General features: G+C 38.8%; 1 protein-coding gene across 5 annotated transcripts; it reads right to left on the bottom strand.

The window, feature by feature from the left end:
- Positions 1 to 1,037: 1,037 nt before the first annotated feature.
- Positions 1,038 to 24,806, bottom strand: LOC130710415 (protein MAINTENANCE OF MERISTEMS-like). 5 transcript variants are annotated; one of them, XR_009010368.1, is made up of 9 exons: positions 22,577 to 24,806; positions 19,256 to 19,758; positions 9,750 to 19,167; positions 9,519 to 9,639; positions 9,264 to 9,391; positions 3,750 to 8,336; positions 3,519 to 3,639; positions 3,264 to 3,391; positions 1,038 to 2,335 (listed from the first exon to the last, which is right to left on the bottom strand). XR_009010368.1 is itself a non-coding variant. In XM_057559678.1 (4 exons), the coding sequence occupies exons 2-3, from the start codon at positions 20,323 to 20,325 to the stop codon at positions 19,297 to 19,299; spliced, it is 954 nt and encodes a 317-aa protein (XP_057415661.1). In that variant the 5' UTR covers positions 20,326 to 20,960; positions 22,577 to 23,660; the 3' UTR covers positions 18,795 to 19,167; positions 19,256 to 19,296. The 5 variants fall into 5 exon arrangements, 1 of the variants encoding a protein (XP_057415661.1); XR_009010367.1 differs by having other exon boundaries at positions 19,256 to 20,960; XR_009010369.1 differs by lacking the exon at positions 19,256 to 19,758 and having other exon boundaries at positions 9,750 to 9,953.
- Positions 24,807 to 25,300: the final 494 nt, after the last annotated feature.

A 25,300-nucleotide genomic window follows, 5' to 3' on the forward strand; every position in this document is an offset into this window, starting at 1 on the left:
ATATGCATAAAGACTTGGGCCCCGGTTGTCAGGCCCAAGTACAGTAAAAGTCCACATCATGATCACTTCCTCTATAAAAGGAGAGGTCAACACCTTGTAAAAAGTACCTTTTGAACATTTAATGAGAATATTCCTTTTATGATATTTTTAGTAGTCTGCTAGGGTTTACTTTCTGTCGGTCTTCTACGTCAGATCTCCCTAGTACAGAACAATAATTTTCAAAAAAATGATTTTTATCAACTTTTAAAATTATTATCTTTTAATTTTCAGAACTTTTTTTTTAATAAAAGGGAGATATTTCTACTTTTTTCAATTTAAAAATATTTCCTTAAAGATAATCCTGCTAGAAATAATTATTAAAATAAGTGTAATTATCTCTTAGATAATATCTACCTCTATTACCTCTGAATATAATTCAAAATCTATTTCTTCTCTAATTTTTCATCTTTATCTTCTAATTTTTCAAAAAAATAACAACCTTATCTGCTCAGAAACTGGCCTTTATATAGTTAGTGCGTGGACTGCTAGTAATGTTGGGTGGCCCATTGGATTCTAGCCTTGAGTTTGATCTTGTATTCACTTGCGCACTGTTTTGTGCTTCTCTTTTATTCTTGTTTAATTTCTTTTTTTATGCATGAAATTGAAGTACCCCTAGTACTTCTTTTCAATGCATTTGATTCTTTGCTCATAAAAACAACCTGCTCATAAACTAAATTTAAAGCTGACACCTCCTAATAAATTCAAAAAATTACAAAATTAATTCCTAAAATCCACTTTTACCTCTGAGGAATCAATATTTTCAAACAAATTTTATAATTTTTAAATTATTTTAACAAAAACAAATTTATAATATTTTGTCTCTCTACAAAATAAGGAAAAACTCTAATTTTAATGAATAAAACCCAAAATAGTTCAAGTAATATTATTTCTCTCTCTCTATATATATATTCACGAAAAATAACTCTTTTTTTTAGAAAGTTAAAGTTATATTAATAACAAGCTTGAGAGCATAAATCTCAAGCAAAGGGGACAAACCAGCCAGCATCGGCGGTAACAAAAAAAACCCGCTAAAAACCGCAAAACAACCCAAAGCGCCCCAACACCCCAAAGGTTGAACCCAGCTAAAAAACTACCAAGGAGAACAGCCAAAGACAAAACCTACAAAAGCCAACAGGGGACAAGGCAACAATGTAAGCTCAAAGGCAAAACCCCTGAAGAAAAACAATTCAAAACCCCCACAAAAAAACAGCCAAACCGCAACAGACTCGCTAAGGACCCCCGTACAATCTCGGATGATTCGCGATGAGATGATCAACAAAGCTTTGAATTGCTTCCTCCTCATACCCAATGGGGACGACTCCCAGCTGTTTGACAATAAGAAAATCCCTTCGAGCACGTGTCAAAGCACGATCAGAACCCCGGGCTTCAGGAAGGATCAACGAAGAGCTAGTTTCAGGCAAAACCACAGCTCTCGGAATCTCGGCAACCTCATTGATCAAAACACGAAGAGCCTTGTGCTTACCTGAAGCAGAGACTTTCTTAGGCCGCCCTCTTCTTCGCCGCTCCGTCACCGTCTCCTCAGCAACCACCAAGCCCTCCCCAACACCGCTACAGTCCGGCGTAGAGGAACAACAAGCTTCCCTCAAACAATCAGCGATGACAGTACCAGAAAAGTCCATCCCCACTTCTGGGAACATAGCGACAGGGGGCACCTCCCCTCAGAACTGACCGGCGAAACCTCACCGCCCATACACCCAGCGGAAATGATCTCAGGGAATAGGAGAGCAGGTGGGCAACGCGGGCAAGGAGAGGCCCGTGAGAGACCCAAGACCAAAGACTCCTCCACAGCAGAAACATCAGAAAAAAAACCTCAGAGGCCTCTTCTTCCCGGAGCTAATCGTCACAGCCGGGGTTGACGGAGCACAAGGGAAACCCTTCTCAGCAACCTGACCAGAACTTCCCGATCGCGGAAATCTCTCCAGATCCACCGACATGAATGACCCACCTAAAAGAACTGTCACGACCCAAAATCCTAAGTCGCAACCGGCGCACAGACTATCACCTTAGTATGGCAAGCCTATTTCTCATAACAATATTTTCCAAATAATTTTCATAAAAACAGAATCTGTCAAATATGTAATTCTTCATAAGCAGAATTTCATTGATGTGATCTTCAAAGTACAGCACAAAGTGCAAATTCTTACAATAAAATACAAGTTAAAAATCATAAAAAACTCAACCTAAGACTCCCTATAGCTGCAGAATGACCAAACTCCAACAAAGAAACCGAATGATCTGAATCTGAAAACAACCTGCTACTCAGCTGCCTGAGAATCTGTGGAGGGAAATAATGAGGGGGTAAGTCACACAGACTTAGTGAGGATTTAGCAACCACCATGAACAAAAAGGGGAAACATATCAGGCACGAGTTTTTCGCTCTCAAATCAACAGAAACCATTTATAGCACCAACAAAGTTAATTTCCAATTGTAAGATTTGCAAATAATCACTTCAAAGAAATTAAATAAAATTATGGCAATTTATGAAGCAGTAAAATCTGAAATTTAATATAGTAGTAGGGTCACGCATGTAGAACCATGAGGCGGCTCCATCTCGTTGATAGCCCTCTCCTCCTATGGGATGGCCTATCCGATAGGGGGCGGCTCCATCTAACGGATAGCCCTTTCCTCTCTAATATATTATGTCGTATCGTGTCATCGGGGGAAGCTACATCTCGTTGATAGCCCTCTCCGTGCACTGGCGGCTCCATCTAACGGATAGCCCTCTCCTCCCGGAATCAAATAGCTAAGTGCACTTAGGCCGTTACCCCCGCTAACGGCTACGGGGTTCTAACAAGGATTCCCAAAACAGTCTTTCAAAACCATAGTAAATCCATATCGATAGTCTAAAATATAATATTTCAGTATTCATCAAGTCCTTTCAAACCAATTCAATTGTTATCAATAATCTCAACATCAGTTTTCCAACACTCTTCAAAGCTTTCAAAATATTATACTCAATAACACCTTTTTATAATATTCTCAATATCAAATAATTCCAAACTCAAGTCACTGTAAATTTCCTTCTCATATCAAAACATAAAACATGCTCGAATCAATTTAATAAAACTCAGCTTTGAAGGAACTCAAGAATGATAAAAAAACATGTTTCCCCAATTTAAATAATTAGGCAATGAGGTAAAATAATTAATTCATCAGTGATAGAATAATTAAAAATACGTCATAATGATTGAAAACCACTCACAACAATGAAGAATCAATACGATTGCTGCCAACACCTCCAGTATACTCAAATGAGCCAATAGCTAACAATTCTTTGCATGATCAAATCCAACTCAAGGCATTTGCATCTTTCTTGTGTGTCATCTATAGCTAAACATAACCAAACATAGATTTCACTTTCAGTTCGTGAGCTAGAGCAATATAGCATGAAAAAGCATCATGACCCCATAATCACTAAAAGACAATGCACAACTCTAGAATTCACTTGACTTGGTACCTTTCCTTGTGCTGACACAACACGACTTGGGGAGCACTATACTCAGGCTGCCAAATAAACCTTTCAAGGGCCATGATTTCTCACTCTGTCACCGAAAACTCCATTCTCGTTCAATTGCTTACTGAGTTAGTGGGAAAAATAAAAGCAATAAGAGATCTAGACTTATATTTATGTGATCCACATAATGGGACAATGACAAACCATAATCTTCCTCTTATGACAAGCAATTACCTTCTCATTGTCCATTACATGCTCCACTTCAAGCCAACTTGATTACTCTGCTTCTGTGGCGACAAACGAATGAGGTTTTGCAGTTCACTGGCTTCATTCAACGTTATAGGCACTGCCCCTCTCCTTTGCGGCAAAGAACTTCAACATCTCTGCCATGTTTCGGCACTTCGGTTGCACTCGCTCTTCAATGTGTTGGCGATGGAACTGAAGAAGGATAGAGCGTGGAGCAGGTCAAGGAAAAAGGAAACGTTTTGGCTTCACTTGGTGAAGAAGATGAAGGGTGCAGGGAGTTCGCGACGTGCGTGGAGGAGATTAACGTGCGTAGGGTGTTTAGGGTTTTCATCCATAGTGTAAACTCAGCGTGAGAGAGAGAACTACAATTTGGAGTTAGGATCTGGTGGTTATCTCCTATTTTTAATTACTAGGTTATCTATTTTTTTTCTATTATTATATTTTGTAAAATAGAAAAAAAAACAGAACGTTACAATCTTCCCCTCTTAAAGAAAATTCGTCCTCGAATTTTAAAGCCTTATCCAACCTTGAGGTTCAAGTAAGAGGGGATACTTCACTCGCATGATTGTCTCGATTCCCAAGTCGTGTCTCCCCACCAAATAGTCATTGTCAAATTACTTTTGTTGAACCAATATCTTCGGTGTGCAGATGCTTCACTCATCCATTAATTGTAGCTACTTGATACTTCTTATCAGATAAATGTCCATTAAGTTGTATATCCTCATAAGTCATAACATGTAACATGAGAATGATCTTATATGCATATCATGAAGCATAGAAATATGAAATCCAAATGAACTGCCAAAAGATCTAGGCAACTGCTAGCTGATAACCACCGGACCAACCTCCAAAATTTCAAATGGTTTAGTGAATTTGAGACTTAGTTTCTCCTTTTATTTTCCAAACTGCAACACTCATTTTGCTGCAGAAATAAGTAAGAACACTTGACCTCCAATTGCAAACTCCTCGCCTACTGCAACCATAAGACTTTTGCTAATTCTGAGATGTTGCACCATGATCTCGAACCAGCTTAACTTTCTGTATAGCTTCGTGGATGAGTACTAGGCCTACAAAAATAGCTTCTCCAGCTTCAAACCGACCTATTGGAAATCTGCTCACTTATCATACAGGGCCTTAAATAGTGTCATATATATGTTGGACGGATAGTTGTTTTTATGAGCAAAACTCATGAAAGAAAAAAAAAATCTTGATCTCAACTTCTCTAAGTCCTAAAATATAATCACGAAGCATATCCTCCAAGTCTAAAATTATAGACACATGCGCACCATGCAAAGAGACAACATCATCCAAGTAAAGCTTAGCTTTGCGAGTTTCAGTCTAAGTCATCACAAGTAAGAAGTATGCAGACTTAGCTAATCAATATATAATCACTTATTACGAATCATAACCCATTGAAGTCCTAACATAACTTGTACCAAAATTCATAGCAATTCCTTCTCACTTCCACTTTGGTACCTCAATAAATTGAAGCAACCTTGATGGATATTGTTGCTTATCCTTCACCCGACTGCTTGTTAAAAACATTGAGAAACAAACTTTGCTATGTATTTGATCTTATTTTCCCACCAATAAAAATTCTCCAAGTCTCAATACATTTTTATTAAAATCTAGGTGTATAGTATAAGGAGAATGATGAGCCTCTCTAATACTTCCCTCCTCAAGCTATATGCATTAGGCACACACAACTGATACTCCAGTCGTTAAAAGCCATCAAAGTCTACTAAGAATTGTGTAACTTTACCACCCTAAACATCCTCTATCACCTTCAGATCTTGACTTCATATTGTTTCCTAACACCCACCAAATAAAAAAAAATGAATTTGCACTTTGAGTCAACAATGAAGTTGAATGACAGCCCCAAACCAAAATCTATTATCAACAAGCTTTTGATGCTCTTTTTTTTTTTCATCAGACTAAAGAGAACCATAAAAATACAGTCATGAAATGACCCAACAATTCTTCCAACACGTAATTCACAAAATCCTTAAAAGAACAGCAGCTGCATCATTAAGTCCAAGAGCATGAGTAATAACTAAAGTATGATCAAAACATGTTATGAAAGCTGTCTTCAAATTGTTTTCTTTCTTAATCTTCAATTGATGATGCTTAGATCACATGACAAACTTTCTCAAATATTGAGCTCCTTACAACCAAAGAAATAACTCATCTATGCGAGGTGAATGATATTTGTTCTTTTTGTCACACATCCAACTGCTTGTGGTAACACATGACACTCTTGGTAAACACCTGTAGTAAAGACCTTTCTGCATAGTTCCATCTTCTTCTTTCTTATTTTTTTCTTCTCACAAACATTACTGTTGTCATAAACCCAATTTATAGAAAACTTTATTCCTCTATTGCGCAGTACACCAGGAAAGTTTCAGGAAATACGTTTAGAAATTCATACACTATAATAATCTTTCCAGTTTCATTTCAAATGTTTGAGTATCATTTACCGAGACCAAATATAATTGATAACTCTTCCTTAGTATCCCTGTAATACTCAATGCTAAAATTAGATTATATGGAGTCCAACTTTTCTCTCCCATAAATAAGAAAGATAACTCTCCAAGTAATTAAAATCTCACTACTTCATTATAACAATCCACAGTATCATAACAAAAGGTCAACTAATCCATACCCTAAGATCACATCAAAATTAACCATGTCTAACGCTTTGATGTCTAGCAACCACCCTCAATCTTCAATTAATACCTCGGATTGACGATGCACATAATCAACTACCAAAACTCCCCAAACGGCGTAGCCACAACTAAGATGTCATTTAAAGACGGATAAAATTTACTAGCTTAAGAAATAAACAATAATGATACAAATTAGTGCGTAGCTCTAGGATCAAACAAAACATAAGCATCTCAAGAGCACAAAGAAAGTATACTTACAACCATTGCATTGGTTTCTTAGGCATCATAAAGAGGCAAAGCAAGACTCAAGATTGACTCTCCCGCTTGTCATTGACCTTGACCACCAAATCCTTTACTACTCTTTAAGATACTCCATGACCATGACCAAAGAACTCAAAGTTTTCCTCACAAGTGTTGGAGGGGTCAGAGAAGATGCTAAAGTCGATCATAATAACACTTATCTGTGACTAGAGGGAAGTTGCACCACAACCACAAGACAATCCCTCCTAATATGACATGTCTGGCCGCACTAACAGCACACCTTATAATCTCCAAAAAAAAGATGAAACTCATGACAGAAGGACAAGGTGTAAATCTCGTGCAGAAATTCCTTTGAGGAAATATGGATCATAAAGAGCCCCCAAAATCTATTTATGAACTTGTACATTGCCTTAAAAATGTTCACTAGAATGTGATGTCATTTTTCTTAGCGTACTCCGACCGCTCCAACTCATGTGCCAAACCATTTCAGACACTCACTAGAAGAAAACGATTTATAAATTTATGGGTAAAATTTTCCATGTTTCTCTTTTGAGGTGATCTCACCATTCTCATACACCTAAAGTCATCAAATAAATCATATACTACACCCTCCAACTGAATGATATTAACTTTGTTGCCCTTAAGTGTGATCATCCGAGTACTCTCCATAGCCTCTCCAAAGCATTAATAAACCTTTGGGATCCTCCCTTGCACTAGAACCAGCAAAGTATGATAATTAAGCCTGATGAGACCAGGCAATGTGACACACCTACTTGTTGTTCCATTTTATCTAGCACCTGACCAACGCTCATAAGTAGTCTGATGTCGGTCCTCTTGTTGGTTCTTCCTGACAGCAACTCCGACATGTTATTTCACATTGTGTTACAATCCTTACATACCACCTATAAGTTTTGTCATTCATAGATTTCTTCACCTCAATTTAGGAATCTTAATATGAGCTACATCAGTGGAAAACTCACGCCTAACACCGATGGTCCTTGGCTTACACTACGACGCCGACCACAAACACTTCGAGAAGAATCCTGATGTGGGTAACAAATTCATCATCTACTAGGAATCCAAACTTAGGTGGCATCCTCAGTGAACAAGACAAAAGAATAATCATCGTAGATAAGACATGACTCAGATTTCGGTGAATGAGGAACAAACTCAAATCACACTTTTGAAACAAGTTTAGGACTCTCATGAAGTGTTAATAGCATCTTGGAAGTAAGTTTTGCCGCGGTTCACAATTTACTAGAAAGATTCTATCACCACATCATGTCTGCAGCTAATAGGACCCACAGCCAAAGCTCTGATACCAACTTTGTCACGACCCAAAATACTAAGTCGCAACCGGCGCACAGACTATCACCTTAGTCTGGCAAGCCTATTTCTCATAACAATATTTTCCAAATAATTTTCATAAAAACAGAATCTGTCAAATATGTAATTCTTCATAAGCAGAATTTCATTGATGTGATCTTCAAAGTACAGCACAAAGTGCAAATTCTTACAATAAAATACAAGTTAAAAATCATAAAAAACTCAACCTAAGACTCCCTATAGCTGCAGAATGACCAAACTCCAACAAAAAAACCGAATGATCTGAATCTGAAAACAACCTGCTACTCAGCTGCCTGAGAATCTGTGGAGGGAAATAATGAGGGGGTAAGTCACACAGACTTAGTGAGGATTTAGCAACCACCATGAACAAAAAGGGGAAACATATCAGGCACGAGTTTTTCGCTCTCAAATCAACAGAAACCATTTATAGCACCAACAAAGTTAATTTCCAATTGTAAGATTTGCAAATAATCACTTCAAAGAAATTAAATAAAATCATGGCAATTTATGAAGCAGTAAAATATGAAATTTAATATAGTAGTAGGGTCACGCATGTAGAACCATGAGGCGGCTCCATCTCGTTGATAGCCCTCTCCTCCTATGGGATGGCCTATCCGATAGGGGCGGCTCCATCTAACGGATAACCCTTTCCTCTCTAATATATTATGTCGTATCGTGTCATCGGGGGAAGCTACATCTCGTTGATAGCCCTCTCCGTGCACTGGCGGCTCCATCTAACAGATAACCCTCTCCTCCCGGAATCAAATAGCTAAGTGCACTTAGGCCGTTACCCCCGCTAACGGCTACGGGGTTCTAACAAGGATTCCCAAAACAGTCTTTCAAAACCATAGTAAATCCATATCGATAGTCTAAAATATAATATTTCAGTATTCATCAAGTCCTTTCAAACCAATTCAATTGTTATCAATAATCTCAACATCAGTTTTCCAACACTCTTCAAAGCTTTCAAAATATTATACTCAATAACACCTTTTTATAATATTCTCAATATCAAATAATTCCAAACTCAAGTCACTGTAAATTTCCTTCTCATATCAAAACATAAAACATGCTCGAATCAATTTAATAAAACTCAGCTTTGAAGGAACTCAAGAATGATAAAAAAACATGTTTCCCCAATTTAAATAATTAGGCAATGAGGTAAAATAATTAATTCATCAGTGATAGAATAATTAAAAATACGTCATAATGATTGAAAACCACTCACAACAATGAAGAATCAATACGATTGCTGCCAACACCTCCAGTATACTCAAATGAGCCAATAGCTAACAATTCTTTGCATGATCAAATCCAACTCAAGGCATTTGCATCTTTCTTGTGTGTCATCTATAGCTAAACATAACCAAACATAGATTTCACTTTCAGTTCGTGAGCTAGAGCAATATAGCATGAAAAAGCATCATGACACCATAATCACTAAAAGACAATGCACAACTCTAGAATTCACTTGACTTGGTACCTTTCCTTGTGCTGACACAACACGACTTGGGGAGCACTATACTCAGGCTGCCAAATAAACCTTTCAAGGGCCATGATTTCTCACTCTGTCACCGAAAACTCCATTCTCGTTCAATTGCTTACTGAGTTAGTGGGAAAAATAAAAGCAATAAGAGATCTAGACTTATATTTATGTGATCCACATAATGGGACAATGACAAACCATAATCTTCCTCTTATGACAAGCAATTACCTTCTCATTGTCCATTACATGCTCCACTTCAAGCCAACTTGATTACTCTGCTTCTGAGGCGACAAACGAATGAGGTTTTGCAGTTCACTGGCTTCATTCAACGTTATAGGCACTGCCCCTCTCCTTTGCGGCAAAGAACTTCAACATCTCTGCCATGTTTCGGCACTTCGGTTGCACTCGCTCTTCAATGTGTTGGCGATGGAACTGAAGAAGGATAGAGCGTGGAGCAGGTCAAGGAAAAAGGAAACGTTTTGGCTTCACTTGGTGAAGAAGATGAAGGGTGCAGGGAGTTCGCGACGTGCGTGGAGGAGATTAACGTGCGTAGGGTGTTTAGGGTTTTCATCCATAGTGTAAACTCAGCGTGAGAGAGAGAACTACAATTTGGAGTTAGGATCTGGTGGTTATCTCCTATTTTTAATTACTAGGTTATCTATTTTTTTTCTATTATTATATTTTGTAAAATAGAAAAAAAAAACAGAACGTTACAAGAACGTTGTTGAACAGATTGACAGCAAGAGAGGCCAGCTCCACGGAAGAGTATCTCACGAAACCAAATCGGAAAGCTCCCCCACATGTTGACATGTTGACAGAACATAAAGGTTTTCCACAGCCGACGAGAAGAGGTATAAATATTTTCATTTATCAAAATATTTTCATCCAATAAAATTACTCAAACAAATATTTTCCCCGAGAAAAATATGCATGCATCAAGCATTACTAAAAAATTAAGGAAATTATTTTTTCTTTCAGAAAAATTCCACAATCCACAAAATATGTATATTTTATGCACATATACACTTATGCATATAAGTATAAATTTCTACACCTCACATAATCACATAATCAAACATTCCATTCCAAATCAGCTAGCAATCCAATTCAAGTAATATTATTCCAAAATTGAAATTGAAATTCTGGTCCACTTACTGCAGATGTTCTACGCGATGCTGGAACAACAACTTCGACAATTGAACAATAGTAAACAACAAAAGCATAAAAGAAACAAAACACAACACAAAAGTTGTTAATCTAGTTCAGTGAAACTTCACCTACGTCTGGAGGGTTTTCACCCAAAGAAAAGAAATCCATTATCTCAAGATATAGGAACTACAGACACTCATGAACACCACAGCTCATAGTTCTCTTCCTAATCTACCCAATGTATTTCTACTTAGTATTCCCCCCTAAGTGTGAGAGCCCCTCTCACTTCCTCTCAATCACTGCCACAGTGATTGGTAAGAACAAAAATTAATCAGAGATTTAACACTCAAACAACACAGAACACGACCTTGCTTTATAGAATCAGTGAGCAAAGTTGGTTCACAACGAAACATGGACTAAGACAAATAACAATCCTAAAACACTTGATATTTTCTCTTTATTCGTTAGTCAGTCTTCAGGTTTTAGGTCTTCATATTTATATACTTCAGCAGCGGCACTAGGGTTTGCAGAGGCTGAAGAAAATAGTCCAACAAATCCAAACGCAATCTTCCAAGATTATGATTGCGTTACAAATCAAATCACCATTAAAACAATAGAAAAAAATCTTCAATCAGAGACTGTCTCAACAAATAAACCAGCCCACATTAAATGCAACCACGGTACAACTACTTGACCCCCAATTAACCACAAAATAAATATTCACGAGATTCACTAGGGCACACATAAGCACTCCAAGTAAGGGCCTAATGTCATGTGCTACACGTGGGTAGATGACACAACATCTGCTTCGACATCAGGTTGTTTTTGACAAAATGCAAGACAACCAAAAGTAACAACAAAAATAACACACAAGTCAACCATAGGTCAAATTCAACTAACAAATCAACACATCAGAAAATTCAACATCCAACAAATTATGATTATTTTCCATGATTAATTCAATCAAAAAATAGAGGGTCTTACAGGGAAGCATGTGTGGTGGTTGAGGGTGGTTGGAAATGGGGGAAAAGATGAACAAAAAATGATGTAAAAGTAATTGGAAAGACTAAAATTGATGTAAAAAGTAGGGTTGTTCATTGGGCGGTTACGGTTGGTTTCGGGCTGCCGACATCAGTTTCATTGGGTGAAAACCACAAAAAACCCAGGTCCGCCACCGTTTGTGTAAATCATCTATTTGGTCGGATCTCAGGTGATGCGGGTGCGAGTCAATCCGCTCGGCTAAATGGTAATCGATGAGAAAAGAAAAAGTGAGGAGGAAAAAAAAATTGTTTTTCAGTGATGGATCTAAAAAAGACTAACAAAATAAAACAAAGACGAAGAGTAGTTACTAATCACACATACCACTAATCTAGAAAATTCTCACAAAGCATGAAAAGATCACAAAAAGGAGGCACCAAATCCATAGATGACAGGACTCATGAGCATGCGATGGAGCACATACGTGGCGCTAGGGTTCCGGTAGCTCTCTTGCCTAATGATTCTGGATGGATCGGTGGCGGTGGAGCATGGGTTCTTTGAATCTGTGGCAGTGGTATATGTACCAATGTATGAAATGAGGTACTGATTACCAACTTCATGATGATTCTCGGCGGATGGGTGGGGTGGACTATGGGTTCTTCGAATCGGTGGCGGAAGGGGAAGATAGCAAGAGATGGTGGTGGTGGGGCATGGATTTTGTGCATGATTACCAATGTTTGAAATGAAGAAAGAGAACAAGAGACAAGAGAAAAGAGACGAAGAAAAGAACAGTGATGGAGAAGAGAACTCAGAGCTAGGGTTAGTCTCTCAAAAGCGTTTAGATTTTTGGGAGAGAGTTGGGCTGGATTTTTTTTGGACCATCTCTAATGCGTTGCAAATAGGGCCTGGGCTGTCTTTTTTTTTTTTTGTCTTTTGTTTTTTACTTCGATCGGTTTGGTCGAACCATAGCTCAAACCGGAATCGATTGATATGAACTGCCTTAAACCGAAACGAACCACCCGCTAGATCCGTCTACCAACCTGACTAACCCAATTTCGTCAAAATGGACTCGGTTTGAGCGGGTCCGATTCGGGCCGGATGGGTCTAGGCAACCCCAGTGATTGGACAACCTATATTTGACTATGATTGTCATATAGGGTTATTAATGAGCAAAAAATTTGCCACATCATAAGCATTGTCCAAATTTAGATGTAAAAGACTGAGAATATATTTAACCTTATATTATAATATATAGAAGCGGGTCAATATATTTGGACTTAATGATGTTTAGAGAAAAATAGTGTACTAAACTTGGACTACAACTTTTTTTTTGTAAGGCCAATTAATTATATTGAAAAAGAGCACAATACGTGCCTAAACCAGTACAAGGAAAAAAGAAGATTAAAAACAAGAGAGAAGCCAAAGGACACAACCACGGCTAACAAGAAAAAAAAAAAAAAGAGAAACAGAAAAAAAACCGAGGAAAAACAGAATTACTAGAGACGAAATAGAACCATAGACGATGGCTGCGAGGGAAGTAGCATGACCCATCCATCAAAGGAGGAACAAGCAGCAACAAACAATAGCACCAAACTTATGACTAATTCCACGCTGAGCATACTAGATAGAGCATCCACTGATAGAGCTTTAGAGAATTAACAGTTAGGCAAGGCAGAGCCAAAAGAAAATTTGATTATACATGTCAGGCAGTGTTCTCCCCTAAACAAATAGAGGGATTGCAGGTCCATTCATAGAAGCTGCTTATGAAGCCCTTCTTTTTACACCTTAGCCACTTCCATGATATAAATTTGATTAGGTCCAAAGTCTTCTCAATACAAGCTACACCGTAGTTGAACATGACTTCATTGCTTTGGAGCCAAATGGACCATGTAGTTGCCACCCACACTGACCACCAACCCCTCTTTGATCCATAAGATAGGCTATGCACATGTTGTATAATGAGTTCTTGCTTCCTCTTCAAGTACTGAGCGCACTCCTAACCACTTGTAGACCTCCATCCAAACACACCAGGCAAATCTGCAGGAAAATAGTAAATGGCTCAAGCTTTCCTCATGATCAAGGCATAACAAACAGAGACACGACGTTCCCAGTTGAATGACGCTCCTTTTCCTGAGATTTTCTTGAGTCTGAATTCTGTCTAGCATCACCCTCCATGAGAAGGATAGTACATTTGACGGAGCTGGGATGGAGCATATATGCTTGAATACCTCAAATGCTCCATGTGGAGATGTCCCAATCTGAATTTCATAGGCTGATTTTACACTAAAGATGCTATCAGGTGAGGCCTCCCAAATCCATATATCATTGATCCCATTGTTTCAATTGCACAGACTCAAAATCTTGTAACATCTTCTCAAGTAAGTGTTTCTCCCACACAAAGAGTTCCCTCCTCCAACTAAATTTCCACTTCCACATGCCTTCTTCCCACCTTCCCATCTCTTTGATAGAACAAGCTTGTTGTGTTGAGATATCAAAAAGTCTTATGAATTGTGATTTCAAATTAGACTCCCTCAACCTCCATATATCTACCCAGAACAAGGAAGAACTCCCGTGTCCTAATTTCTTCCTCACGTTATTCTCGAACCAATCCTCATCTCCCAAATATTTTCCAGATCCCGCCACCACACAGATCCTCTTGCCCTCGCCCACTCCTATATAACCCTGTTTGCTACCCTATGTTTTGCGTGCAGCACCCTACACCACAAGCTATCTTGGTCTCTTAAAATTATCCATCTCCATTTTACTAAAAAGCTTGGTTAAAGGTCTCTAAGTCCTTTATGCCTAATCCCCTACCTCCTTCGGATGACGAACTGAGTCCCACTTTACCCAAGCTATCTTTCTTACCCCTTCGTCACATCCCCACAAAAATTTCTTTTGGATTTTCTTACAAAGAGAAGAGACACACTTGGGCATCTTGAAAAAGGTTAAGTAAAAAAGAGGAATAGAAGATAGTACACTTCTAATTAGACACACTCTTCCTCCAAAAGAAAGCGTCTTGTTCTTCCGGCCAGAGGAGAGTCTCTTTTTCAACCTTTGAATCAACAGATCCCAAGTCGCCTTCCTTCTTGGATTTGCCCCCACCGGAATTCCCAAGTAGATGAAAGGTATAGCCATTGTTTTGCAATTTAGGATTCTTGCAAACCGATTAAGATCACCTGAATTCATACACACTCCTGTCAATCTGCTCTTAGAGAAACTCACTTTTAGACCTGAAACTTAACATGCTTGAGAATGAAATGATTTTTTACATGTTTGTTTAAAGTCATATCCAATACAAACATAATTTTAAGACACCAACAAAGAAATTAGAATTTTTCACGTTAAGTTTAATGCTCGCTTTCAGTTCAACATTAAACATAAATCCAAACTCACACTTCCAACATTTGAAAGCTCCTTTACATGAGATGGTGCATGTTTGGTGTGCCAATCAACTAAGCTCATATCCTAAAATGGTCAATCAAATGTTGTTCAATGGCATGTAACAAAACTGTGATGACCCAACTTCGGCTAACCTAACAAATTATCTTGGCCAAGACTATTTGTACCCTCCATATTTACTATCCACACCATCCCCCCTTTTTTTAATCCCAAAAATACCCCCAACATAGAAAACATACAAAGTAGTAAAAAAATACTCTCCCAACCTCACCTTCTTCTTCCTTCTTCCTCTTCCACTTTCACCTTCCCCATCCCTATTTCATCTTCTAAATCAACACATCACACACCTTAGAGGTATTTAAAGCTCCAAATCAGTGTAGAATATAAGTGTGTGAGATCAAGAGAAGAATAGAAGCTCAAAATATGTATGATTTTGGGATTTTTACTGTTTTTCGCGTAAATCTGGGTAGAATATATGGGTTCTAGGTTGATCCGTCATTTAAAATGCAGACGCTTTATTGTGTCCGCTACTTAAATGACGGTAACATCCGCTAACTTAGTTGCGGTAACGTCTGCAATCTAAGTAGCGGTAGCGTCCGCTATCTTAGTAGCGGTAGCTTCCGCTATCTAAGTAGCAGAGGTTACCGTAATTTAAATTACGGATTGTGTTGCAGGTTCTGGTTTTGGTGTTTGAATTGGTGAAGTTTGTTGTCTATTAGGAGCATTATGGCAGCTGGAACTTCTGATGAGGTTGATAATGAACATGATGGCACAATTGTTGTTAGTGTGGATCTCACAGAGGCTTTTACTACTGATAAAGTAAGTATTAAAATTGTTTAGTAATGACATGGTTACGTTTACGTGATGAGATAATGATTTATAATTTTTGTATGTGCATGCTTTTGCATCCCACACTGATCTTATTGATTGGGCTCTCCATGTAGGTAAAGAGAATGGTTATGTTGTTATTATGATTAGGTCTGACTACGGATTTGCAAAAAGGAAGCCTGTGATAAAATTGGGATGTGAACGTGGTGGGAAGTATATACCAGCGGCTCAAGTGTTAAAGCGCAGTCAAACTGGAACAAAAAAGTCTGATTTCCCTTTCAGGCTAAGAGCAAGGCCTAGCATGGTTGATGGGCGATGGAAGGTGATAGTTCATTCTGGGATTCACAACCATTATACAGCTGAAACATTACAAGGTCACTCTTTTGTTGGTCCTCTAAATCCTGATGAAAATGCCATGGTGGGAAGTATGATTGAGAAAATGGTTAAGCCAAGCGACATGTTGATTGCACTAAGGGAGAAAAACCCCAACAACCTAACTAGAATCAAACAAATCTACAATGAGAAGCAAGCCTACAATAGGATTCAGAGGGGACCTTTCTCGGAGATTCAACACTTGATGAAGTTGTTGGAAGGTGACAAATATGCACACTGGTTGGGGTGAGGGTGGTTCTAATGTGATTAAATCTCTCTTCTTTGCTCACCCTGATTCTATTCATCTTTTTAATGAATTTCCTATTGTGGTGCTTATGGATAGTACATACAAGACCAACAGGTACAAAATTCCTTTACTTGAAATGGTTGGGGTGACATCAACTAATTTGACATACTATATTGCCATTGCTTACATGGCGAATGAGCGCGCATATGAGGTGTTATGGGCATTACATAGGTTGAAAGGGTTGATCGTGACGGAAGAAAATCTTCCTAAGGTAATTGTCACTGACAAGGACACTGTTTTGATGAAAGTCGTTGAAGACGTGTTCCCCGCAGCTCGCCATTTGTTGTGCCAATTTCACGTTTCAAAGAGTGTGACCGGGAAGATGAAGACACTTGTTCAGTCGATAGAAAGACGTGAATTTATTACTGATATCTGGAATCGGTTGATGTATGCTACAACTGAGGCTGACTACATTAAGGAGGTTGCAGCGATGCAGGTGAGGGTGTGTAACCTCTGGACATACCTTGAAACCAATTGGTTGCCATTCAGACATAAATTTGTGAAGTTCGAGATTGATACCTGCATGCATATGGGGTGCACAACAACAAACAGGTAGTTACTAATTATAGCTTCCTTCCTCAATAATCTTTGTTTTTTGGTGAATTTATATTGTTATGTTATTTGTTGATAGAGTTGAAGGTGCGCATTCAAATTTGAAGAAGCTTCTTTCAGATAGCAAAGGTGACTTGGTTACAGATTGGACTGCGGTCAACAAGCTTCTTATCATGCAACATGACAAGATTAAAGAATCCTACCAGCTCAACATTTTTGTCACCGAGCATACTCTCAATGATGTGTTTTATAAGAATTTGCGAGGCTTCGTTCCTAGAGCAGCATTGCACATGATTGCTAGAGAGAGGAAACAAATCGGTAAGCCCCGTGTTGATGGTTTATATTGCGGTTGTGCGATTAGAAGAACCCATGGACTACCCTGTGCCTGTGAGCTTGAGAAGTTAACTTCTGTCCCATTACTTGCGGTACATCCCCATTGGAGGAAATTGAGTTGGGATTGTTCAGACCCTGCCATTGATCCTGAGTTGAGCGTCAGTTTTGAGTCTGAACTTGAAGCTTTAAAAGTTAAATTTGACGGATCTTCTGCGGCAGTGAGGAAGTCCATCATTGATAGCATTAGAATGATTTCTTTCCCGGAAAGGACTTCCATGTGTCCTCCTCCAAAGAAGGTCCCAACTAAGGGTAGGTAAAAAGGCTCTTCGTAAAAGGTCACAGCAAAGGGTATCAAAGTACCTAGTGAGCGCTCTACAAAACGTTATGCATCTCGTTGGGAGCATATTGATGTGCAATATCCGAGCTCTTGGGAAGGTAGCAACTCCACACCAAATGCTGTCATTCCTCCCAACCAAAAGAATCAAAGCCTCCGCCCAAGCACGTTGAGACAAATCCACGAAGAGTTTCATCCATTCATTGTTTCCTTGGTTCATGTAAAGGGAGACGGACACTGCGGATTTAGATGTGTTGCTGCAATGTTAGATATGGGAGAAGACAACTGGCCGATTGTTCGTCAGACTCTGATCCATGAGCTTGACACTGAGTTTGGCATGTACTGTTCAATATTTGGGATAGCTGAGGCAAATGAGATACGTTGTGCTTTATATGTCACTTCAGATGGGCCAATAGGAAACGATAAGTGGATGATCGTTCCTAATATGGCATACATTATATCCACAACTTATAAAGTGGTGTTCATGTTGTTAGTGGATGTAACACTTTCTTCCCGTTGAGAGGAAGTCCTGACCCACCGGCACTCCACAAACGCATGGCAGTTACATTTGTTAACAAAAATTACTTTATTGGTGTATTTGACTCTTACTGTATTGTGGTCTTTTAAAGTATATTTATATTTATGGTGTTCTAAGATGCTTAATTTCCCAATGCAGGTTGTTCTTCGTGATGGGCACCCAATGCCTCTCCCTGCTCACATGTGGACATATAACCGCAGGGACGAGGCCAAGACTTGGGTTGATCCCTATTCTGCTCGAATTGACGCTTATAGTGCATATCTTACCGCTAAACATGGTGGTGGTGATCACTCTGTAATAGACCTTGGTGAGGATTAATAATTGTTGTAATGTGATAGATCTTAGTGAATTTATGGGCATTCTAAATTATGTAATAGACCTTATGTAAACCGCTTTCATGACTATATTCGTATTTATGTTCTTAAGCGATATGTTCCTATTTATGTTTATGTTGTTATGAGAAAAGAGAGGTTGATCCATATCCAGTTCAAGATCCATAAACATATACACAACTAGCAAAGTCCAACAACATAAACAACATAAACACATCCATGTCCAACAACACAAACAACATACGCAACATAAACAAAGATGTCCAACAACATAAACAACATAAACACATCCATGTCCAACAACATAAACACTAGCATCACTCATAATCAGCTGAAGTCCCAATCCCGCTAGCATTCCTCCTCTTTCTCCGTTGTCATGGCTCCTCCTGTCCCTGCAATGTATTATGAATAATGGAATGCATAGTATGAACTACATCCCACATGGTTGTGCCCTATGCGGGTGCCCCAACAGTCTCTAGATCAACAGCAACAGTAGAGTATGTCGACAGCAAAGCAATCTGACCCTGTAACATTCCAAGAAAGTGTCAATATTCGCAAGTTAATATTCCAAGAAAGTGATTATGTTGATGTACAAGGTTAAATTTAACCAACCTCAAGAAATGACCAACGGTCAACTCTCATCTCCTCAGGAATCAGGAAAGGATGTGAGTGTTGTTTGTACCAGTCATTGTACTCAGCAGCACACTCGTGGGGGTAATCAACATAGGTTCCTCTAATAGTATGGCTCCGCCAATCCATCCACATAGCATCACAATCTTCGCATGAAACTTTCGTTGGAGGGCCTCGAGGCTTGGAATGCACAATCCTAAACTGCCTGGATACACGCTTAGGTAGGTATGGATAAACTGAGCTGCTAAACCTGATGAATCCACTATACAGTGAGACATGTTCAAATGGACGATGAACATAATGTCCACATAAGGCCTCCAAATCACTCCACCAGCAGGGAAGTTAACAAGATTAAGTCTCTTCTGCTCCACTTTCTTTATCTCACTGCATGCCAACCACCTCCTAGCCACAGGCATATAATCTTTGTAGCTATGGAACTTCGACCTCTCAAACAGCGACCCAGGAAAGCGTGCATATACCCACGTCTGCAACTCTAAGGTGTTAGTATTAAAATACGAAAAATACAAATGAACTTAGCAACAAATAAGTCAAATGTTGACCTGTAGCAAACCCAAATACCCAGCAACTGTCTTCTCAGACTTTTTGCAAGCCTCCCCTAACTGGCAATACAAATATGTCAACGCGGTCGCACCCCAAGCATACTGACCAACCAAGCTAATATCCCTGAAAAGCTCAAGATAGGCAACATTGACATACATGTTACTCTTATCACAAAAGAGAGTCATGCCAACCAAGCGTAACAGGTAAGCTCGGGCTGCTTCTGTCCATTTCTCTTTCTTCACATGCTCCACCACAAGCTGAAGAAGCCAAGCATACCGCAGACTAAGACCTCTACACTTCCGAAACTCAGCCTCCACCTTCTCAATTCCCACCCCCAGCAAATCAACAACCATAAGGGAAGCCTCTTCCTTAGTCGGCTTGCCGAATGAGAAAAATGACCCCTCCACAGGAATGTGCAATAGAGCTGAGACGTCATCCAGAGTGATCGTCATCTCGCCCCACGACATATGAAATGAGGACGTCTCTGGCATCCATCGCTCAACAAAGGCAGTCACGATGCTAAGGTCAACTGAGCCGCCATTACAACTATACGGAAGGTGTAATAACCCTGCATCTGCCACAAGTTCCTTCACTTTTTTGGAGTAGAACTTTACAGGATATAAGTGTTCTCCATGATGATGGATCTTCAATGGACCCCTACATTGGAACTCAGGGTTGATGTATGACTTCCAGACGTCATGTGCTATGTGTTGTCCAAACTTAGGCAACAAAGACAAGTCATAGGGACCTCCAGGATACCACACACCCTCCGTTCCATCTCCATCCTCAGACTCTCCATCCTGCTCATCATCATGACCATCATCATCCTTAGACTTTCCATCCTGCTCACCATCACCATCCTCATAATCTATCTCAACCTCATTCTCATTATCATTCTCATACTCCGAACCAGCATAATCTCCTTGAGCACCCTCAATATCAGCATTCACCGCTTCCTAGTGTCGTGCATTAATCAGCACACCCTCCTGAACTTCATCTCCCATACCCTGAGTCCCCTAACGATTTCGGCGAGCCGAAGCATGAGTTTTCGAACGGTCTCGTGGAGGATGAGGTGGTTGTGAAGCCTTTCCCACAACGCGGTTTGTTTGTTTTGTTCTCGCCATGCCTTTGTTAACAAAGCAAATCCCAAAATCAGGAACATAATAAAAAACTTGGCTATGTACAACTACCAGCTTATCCATTTCAGAGAAACATATTCAACAATCAACAACCTGGGCATGTACAAAATGACAACTACCAGGTTCATAAACTAGTCTTACTCTAAGACAACCAAAAATTAATAAATGTGATACATGTGATGTGATGTGATAAGAACAAACATTATGGTAGAAGAAAGTAGCTTGAGGTGTGGTCTCATTCAACTTCAAAATTGAGATTATCAAAAGTTGCTTCTACTATATATCTAAGATCACTTCTTAGGTATATATGTAAATTGTAGATCATCAAAATTAACAGATATATCAACTGTTTCACAGCCTTTAATTTTGATGTTCAAAATTGTGCTAATTATAGGGAGATTAGGCTCATAAGCCACACTATGAAGCTTTAAGAGAGTAATCAAGTAAAGATTGAGACAAGACAAACTTATTACAAAAAATCAATTTGGTTTTATGCCAAGGAGGTCGACCACAGAAGCTATATACTTGCTGTGAAGATTATGGAATGATATTGGAGGAATAAAAATATTAACGCATGGACATGGTTTTCATTGATTTGAAAGACAAGACAGAATTTATGAAGAGGTTTTTTGGAAGGCTATAGAGAAGAAAGGAGTCAGCATTGGACACATTCAAGCAATTAAGATATGTATAAGGAGGTCATGAGTAGTGTGAGAACAAAAGGTTTCAATTATAGGTTTGTACCAATGGTCAACATTGAGTCTATTGTTTTATTTTGGTCTAGATTTGCTAACTAAACATATTCAAGAAATGTTATCACCATATATACTTTTTTCATGAGTCTCGGAGTTATACTAAAGATATGGAGAAAACCTTGGAAGCACAAAACTTTCTCTTATGTAGTGGTAAAACAGAAGTATATGTAGTACAGGTTTAACATGAGACACAAGAATTTTAGCTTAGAGACACTGGTCTTATGGTTTAATTATCTTGGATCCATCATACAAAATGATGGTGAAATAGAGATGCCAACCATAAGATTCGAGCAAGGTGGATAAAATGGAGGAATGCTTTGGTGTCTTGTGTTACAGAAAAGTACCACTTAAGGTTAAAGGAAGATTTTACCACACAACTATAAGACATGCAATGTTGTCAAGGACTGAATGTTGGTAGTCACGTTAATTCTACCTTGTCCCTTGTGTGAATTTTAGAACAGAATCAACAGTTTGGGTATTTGAGACGTACGTGAGTATGGTTCATGGTTTATAGGAAGAAATAGATGTGTGCTCGAATGACTTGAACAGAAAACAAAAACTTGGCTGCAATTTAAACTACCGCTATTTTGATGGCAGAAACTACCGCTAGTTTGGTTGCGAAAACTACCGCTATTTTAGTAGTGGAAGCTACCGCTATTATGATTGCGGAAGCGTCCGCTATTTTGATAGCGAGTACATCAAACAGGGTGTGGGTACAGATCAAGGTTACGATAACACTACCGTAATTTAAATAGTGGTAAGCATAACACAACCGCTATTTAAATTGCGGATCCAACATTCAACATCAGGGTAAACGAAAAGGGAGGCTATTTGGAAGGGGGACTTACCATATCAGTTACGTTGCTCCTTCTTTCTTCTTCTTCCTCCTTTCTTGTTCCTTTGCTCCTTCGTCCTTTTCCTTCTTCCTCTTTCTTTCTTCTCCTTCGTGATACAGTGAGTATGGTGGTGGGAGGGTACGGTTTGGCCGGTGGTGAGACTGAAACCGGTGGGAGATGGAGGCTAGGGTTTTTTTTCCAATTGGGAGAAGGCTTTCCAGATAGTCTCAGCGTGAGAATGAGAGAGGGAGATGGTGAGATTAGTTTTTTTTTTTTGTAAATTGAAGTAGTTTTTTTTAAAATATATGGGGGTATAAATGTATTTTCGCACTTAAACAATGGTGTGAATAGTAAATGGGGATGGTCCAAATAGTTTCAGCCAATTATCTTTTTATATATATATATATATATGTGTGTGTGTGTTTTTTTTTTAAAAGAGAAGTCACTTTTTTAATAAGAATGATATTAATGGGGTACAAGGAGTACCCAACCCAACCGATGGGAACAACATGGTCGCTGTGGCTACATCGGAACAATGATCATATTCAAGAACATTCATATGGAGGTGGCAAGAGTTGTGGAGCTTGCTCAATTGAGGGCATGGTACTGGTTAAGGGCGAGAAATTTTAGTTTTACAAGTTCATTCTTTGACTGGAGCACTCATCCAAGAATCTGTCTTGAGAACCTGTGATACTAATGTGGAATCTGAATTTGTTACCTCTGCTGCATTTGTGCTTGCGGATTCCCATCTGGTATTCTATCTTTGCAGACTTGATTTATAAAGGCCTAGGAGAGCTATTCGAAGACTTGTGGTGGAAATTTCAATTGTTCTCCTTGCTGTTTTTCTGTGATTGTGAGCTACCTGTTGGTCCTCTTACTTAGATAGTGTTCTGTAGCTAAACTTTGTATCAGTAGGCTTGGATTAGGCTTAAAGGGTCAAATGACCCCTGGAATTACAAAGGGAATCAGTTCCAGGACCTAAATTTTTTTTTCATCAAATTGGGTCCCTAAGAAAAAATTTTAAATTCAATTAAGGACAAATGGTGTCAGACGGTGATGTGGCTTCAATTTTAGCCTACTCAGCTTTTACACGTGACATTTAATTTTTTTTAAAAAATAATTAATTCAAAAACTTAAATTTTTTATTCCAAGTCATAACTTAAAAATATAACTTTAATATAATCTCTAAAAAAACCTAATCTAATCAATACTAATCTATAATCAAATCAATACTAATCCCAAATCCAAACCAGAAATTCACCTTGTTCTTTAGCAAGCCCAAAAGTTCATCAACTAAAAACCTTACCCACACTAGCAGCATTCCAGCCGCCACCCCTTTATTCCCTTCCTCTTTCCCCAACCACAAAACCTTACCCACACCAGCGCCACCACCTCTTCCTTCCCTTCCTTTTTTTCCAAGAGAACACCTTTGCAAAGAGAGAGTGAGATCGAGAGAAGATCGAAGCTTGGAAGAGGAAACGTCGAGATCCATTTGTTCTACCAGCAACCACCATCGAGGGAATGAAAGCGTGACAGATCTGATGGTGTCATACCAGAGCACAAGGGTTCAGATCTGTTAATTGAAGCAACCACCTTGCCTTCAACGACTTCGGCGATCTTGAAAAATTTCAGCCGCTACTTCAACCAGCAGCTCCCACCTCTCGATGAAGATTTTGGGGTCAACGAACAAAAACCCCTCAAAGTTGCTCTTCCTGCTCGCAGCGTTCACTGTGGTGGTGGTTCCGGTGGTATTTAGTTTAGGATTGTTACTGTAAAGAAAGAGATGGAGGAGGAGGAGAAGCTAGAGAAGATGCCAATGCCATTGGCGTTAATGTTACCCAGTAGCAGCAGCAGCAAAGTCAGAGGGGTGAAGAGTTCTTCAAGAAAGTTGGAATTTGCTGAAATCAAGAAGCATTTTGGGGTGAAGATAACTGAGGTGGCGAAGAACATGAATGTTGGCTTGACCCACCTCAAGAAAAGGTGCAGGGAGCTGAAAATCATGAGGTGGCCTCACAAAAAACTCAAGAGCTTGAACTCAAGAGGAAATTGGAGTTAACTGTAACAGAACATATGAAGAAACAGAACACAGAAGATTATAGAGAAGGACTCACTTGGTAGGTAGATAGGGTTATTTTGATAGTTTAGGAAACTAATTTGACTGCAACCCATGTTTTTTGGTGGTTTTGTTGGATTAGAACAGAGGCCGGGGGAGTAGTTTTTTAGCAATTCTTCTATGTTACCTAACCTTGTCAATTTTAGTGGTCAAGTTTTCCAGTTATCTCTGTAATGCAAAGACGTTTTTAGATACTGCAAGGAGATTATGCTTTTACCTATTTTCTCAAAAAAAAATTAATTGGGTTAAGAATTGCAAATGATGAAGAAGAGCAAATTTCTGGGTTTTTTTAATTTAGGTTTTAATATATGAGTTGGAATTAAAAAATAAATTTTCCTAATTAAAAAAAATTAAAAATGTCACGTGGAATTGCTGACTAGGATAAAATTGAAGGCTGACAGCATTTGCCTTAATTGAATTAAGAAAAAAAAATTATAGGGACCCAATTTGATGTAAAAAAAATTTAGGTCCTGGAACTAATTCCCTTTGTAATTTTAGGGACCATTTAACCCTTTAAGCCCTTGGATTATGTTCTATGGTTTTTGCTACTAATAGTTTTGTTGCTTATTGATGTATATGGTTTGGAGTACACCTAGTACTTCTATTCTAATACATTCTCAATT

The sequence above is a fragment of the Lotus japonicus genome, chromosome 4 (genome assembly GCF_012489685.1).
Source record: "Lotus japonicus ecotype B-129 chromosome 4, LjGifu_v1.2".
Lineage (NCBI taxonomy): Eukaryota > Viridiplantae > Streptophyta > Magnoliopsida > Fabales > Fabaceae > Lotus > Lotus japonicus.

What these genes read in the sequence shown, in the direction of transcription:
- LOC130710415 (XM_057559678.1), bottom strand. Translation starts at nt 20,325, where the DNA reads ATGCCAGAGACGTCCTCATTTCATATGTCGTGGGGCGAGATGACGATC. An exon ending in GGTATTTGGGTTTGCTACAG is followed by an intron (nt 19,759 to 19,833) that starts GTCAACATTTGA and finishes TTAGAGTTGCAG; the next exon opens with ACGTGGGTATATGCACGCTT.